We start from the raw sequence: 3,697 nt of genomic DNA, 5'->3' as shown, positions 1-3,697 counted from the left end.
ATAGTGAATTATAGATTTTGTGTGTTTGGAAAGTTCAAAGAGTTGGATAAAATGTAGTTGTGAAGAAATGGAGGATTTCTATTGTTAGTTCAACTTCTCAATTGATTTCAAACATAGGACAACATTCTTGATGAAGGTATGTGTATGGCTTGGTTGAGAAAAAACATGGAGTAGGTCTTACGTAATTTAAGCAAACAAATGAGGGGGAGTGACTGCAGTCGCGTGTCAAATAAGAGTTAGAAATTGGTAATACATTTGCTCCAAAATTGAGAAAAAGATAAGCTAGTGTTTCATATGATTAAACTATTAAAGGCTAAAAACATATGCCTGAAATAGTATAGTCTAGTCTGATAAGAGCAAATGTTAATGATTACCTTGGATTCTAAAGTCGAAAAACAAGAAATCAGTGATTAGGCTCCCCCAACCCCACTTTTCTCTTACTCTAAGTCGAAGTCAAACTTTTGATTAGAAAAAGGAAATCATTACTAGCTCAACCCTGTTACAATTTTTTTTTCCCTTCAAAGAAAGGAACATGTTAGTAACTCAAGGAATCATTAGAAACAGCCTGCAAAACGAAGAATTCTACCAAAATAATTTAAACTTTTACCCCTTTCATAATTCACTCAGAGCTCGCAATTTTGCTTCTCAATTAAAATTAAAAGGAAACACGAATGAAGATCTCGCAGCGCAGGCAGTACTACTTTTTAGATTCATAGCACCAGCTGGGAGTTTGACATTCATACATAACTAGGATAAATCTTCTACCAAATTGACACTTCAAATTCTCCTACCTCATCCATGATCACCTTAGCTCACTTTTCAATTTCCATGGGGTCATTGGTCCCCATCCCCAACATTAGTATGGACCATTTTAAACAGGGGGCACCGTCAAGATTCAGAAAATACAAAACCCTAAACTCATATTCAGCAGTGATAGAGACGAGGCCGCTTGTTACCCGGCAAAGCCTGGCCAGGAGTAGACAACATGATAGACCTGTCTACAACCACTTTCAGTGCTCTCCTTATTGTCGCCAGCCCTTCTTCTCCAGCTGCTGAAGCTTGCAGCCAAAGCACAGTTTTTGTTCTTCCCCCAACTGTTGCCATTTCTGCCTTCACCACCTTAGCTTTTACTGCGTTTAATGCCCTCTTTAACTCTATCATCATCTCCGGTCGGTCCTCGCAGCATAATCTTGCCTTTATAGTCCTTGAATCTCCATCATCATAACATAACTTGAGTTCATCAGTTTCACTAGGAAACATGAGTTTCATTGCTGTGTTGGACTGATCATCACCTTCTGTAGCTGAGAGTTCTTCTGTTGACTTCTTTAGCTCTCTTAGGCACCGGACAACCTCAGCTAACAATGATGCCTTGTCTGCCTATATTCATTACATTTCAAACTTATTAACCAAGAAAAGAAGAATGGAGGGTCGTCTTTTGAACATGGAAAAGTTGAATAGGGAAATAAAAAGAGCAACTAGATGAATGAACAAAACTTACTTTGATGGTTTTGGGAAGAAGGTTGCGAAGTGTCGCAAGATGACCATTGATACGCTTTCTTCTTCTCCTTTCAGCTTCACTGTGGCTCTTGTTTGCTGCAACTGCTTTTGCCTCAGCCATTGAAATGGCATTAACGTTTGAATTGTCAAGGTGCAGTTGCTCTCTTGAGTTCAAAATTTCGTGAAGGAAGTTGTAAGACTCTGAACAGCTTCCAACTTCATAGAAACTTGGCAAAGTATGCATTTGCTCCTCTCACTTGATATAAAAGAGTAGACAAAAGCAAGTAGAAGTGAGGCATCAAAAGTAGACAAATGAATAATCCATCTCGGTAAAAACAACAAAGAAGCACAAGAAAAAAGAAGAATCTTGGCGTTTAAGGCATATGTTTCCACGGGAACTAGTAGAAGTGAAAATGATTGAGGAAAATTGCAACGTAATCAAGGTGAAGCATTTATAGTTAGAATCCAACCTGCTTCTTCTGGTACGCCTCTGAGTTTGAAGATTCTGTAAATCTGAAATATCGCACAAAAATCCCAGAGATGATTTCTCCTGTTACCAAGACAAAAGGATTGTTTTCGTAAGAGTTGGATGCCAAGATTGCTCTATCTTCATCAGGACATCAGCCAATTTGAAGTGAAAATGAGTGATGCTTTTAGTATGTCTAGTTGGACTTGTTAGTAAGGATGCGGTGTGACTGTAAGGCAAAGGTTCACTAATAAAATCAGGCTATTTGTACTTTTCACTTTTCGGTATATTCACTTAAGCCCCCAAACTATGATCCCTCTTTGAAAAGATCCCTTGACCTCTTAATGGTTGTAGCTATGCCCTTAATTTGGACAAACAGTCACAGCGCTGTGAATTTCAATTTCACTTACACAACATAAACGAAAAATCATGAGAGTATTCTCTTTTTAGGAGTGAATGTATCTAAAATTTTGGAATAAGAACAGGATTATATTGAGAGATTCATTTATGTTAGAACACCACTAATATTTTATAAATGTCTACAACTCTAAAAATTACAGTAGTGTGCTTGTCATACAAAAGAAATAATCATTACAACATTCACCCGTCATTGAGTTCTTGACTTCTTGTTAGATCTTATGGCAGACAGGAATACATGCAAAGAAACTTTGAAAATTGTAATAGCAAACTTCTAGACTAGATAGAAAAATTATCAAAAATATATTTCAATTAAAATACGTTTATCAAAATTGACAAATCGAATGGAGGAGATCTGCTTCTGCACGAGTTCTAGCAATAGAGAATCAAAAGGTGCATGTATGATAACCAAGTGATACTAGTACAATTTTTTTTTCCCCTACATGAAGTATAGAATTCATAACGTATAACGCTGCGTTTGACATTATTGGGATATGAACAAAACACAGGAACAAAAAGGTGAGAAGCGCAGGGAGAATATTTATCACAAGATGTGCTTTTGGTTTGGCCAGTGAATTCTAATGGAGAAGTTCAAAAGAGCAATGATTTTCCGGCGCAGTTGATTACGGCATTGGCATGCAGCAGAAGAATTTTATTTTTGGGGTCCCAAGAAAGAAAAGGCAGAGGCAGCCTTGCTGTTTGTCCATTTGTTCCCACACACCTGCAACTTCAGAGCCCCACAGTCCCCTCTTTGACCTCAAACTTGTTCTCCGCAACAAGGACCGCTGGCTTGTTTTTCCTGTAACCGTTAGCCTCTAACACAGACCAATCAGCAAACTGTTCTGTTCTTGATAAAAAAAGTTTCTAATTTCTTTTCTTTTAGTTGTGCTTTAATCAGTTCCCTTTGTGCTAAAAGTATGGAGGTTGGTGGTAGGATGCTTTTGTACCTTGTAACAAAGAACACAATATCAAGTTATCCTATATTAGGATAGAGTAGGTTATACATATGTATCGTTACAGACAAAAAAATAGTTACCCTTTCTCTTAAAAGATTCCAATCACATTTATATCATTGATGACGTTTGAAGCTTTAAGGCTTAAATTAAGCAAGCATGAAAATCAAGATTGCTCCAGTTTAAACTGCTTTTTCTATGTCAAATAGGTGTCCGTGAAAATCAGCATATGCAAAATAGTCCTAGGATAAACAGGACCAAGAAATACGTGTATTAGCAAAACAATGCAAAATCATTTGGGTTTCAGACAGATTGAAATGGAATGGAAAAAGATCCCATTCACAATGGATGAAAAGTTGAATTC

The 3,697-nt window shown here is 37.2% G+C and overlaps 1 protein-coding gene across 1 annotated transcript; it reads right to left on the bottom strand.

The window, feature by feature from the left end:
• Positions 1-610: 610 nt before the first annotated feature.
• LOC113701599 (transcription factor bHLH30-like) lies at positions 611-2,176 on the bottom strand. Its single transcript, XM_027222345.2, has 3 exons — positions 1,968-2,176; positions 1,499-1,753; positions 611-1,377 (listed from the first exon to the last, which is right to left on the bottom strand). The coding sequence occupies exons 2-3, from the start codon at positions 1,739-1,741 to the stop codon at positions 925-927; spliced, it is 696 nt and encodes a 231-aa protein (XP_027078146.1). The 5' UTR covers positions 1,742-1,753; positions 1,968-2,176; the 3' UTR covers positions 611-924.
• Positions 2,177-3,697: the final 1,521 nt, after the last annotated feature.

This window comes from Coffea arabica, chromosome 7e, assembly GCF_036785885.1.
Source record: "Coffea arabica cultivar ET-39 chromosome 7e, Coffea Arabica ET-39 HiFi, whole genome shotgun sequence".
In the NCBI taxonomy this organism is placed as follows: domain Eukaryota; kingdom Viridiplantae; phylum Streptophyta; class Magnoliopsida; order Gentianales; family Rubiaceae; genus Coffea; species Coffea arabica.
This window is presented reverse-complemented; position numbering and strand designations above follow the sequence as displayed.

What these genes read in the sequence shown, in the direction of transcription:
- LOC113701599 (XM_027222345.2), bottom strand. Translation starts at nt 1,741, where the DNA reads ATGCATACTTTGCCAAGTTTCTATGAAGTTGGAAGCTGTTCAGAGTCT. An exon ending in TTCTTCCCAAAACCATCAAA is followed by an intron (nt 1,378 to 1,498) that starts GTAAGTTTTGTT and finishes TAATGAATATAG; the next exon opens with GCAGACAAGGCATCATTGTT.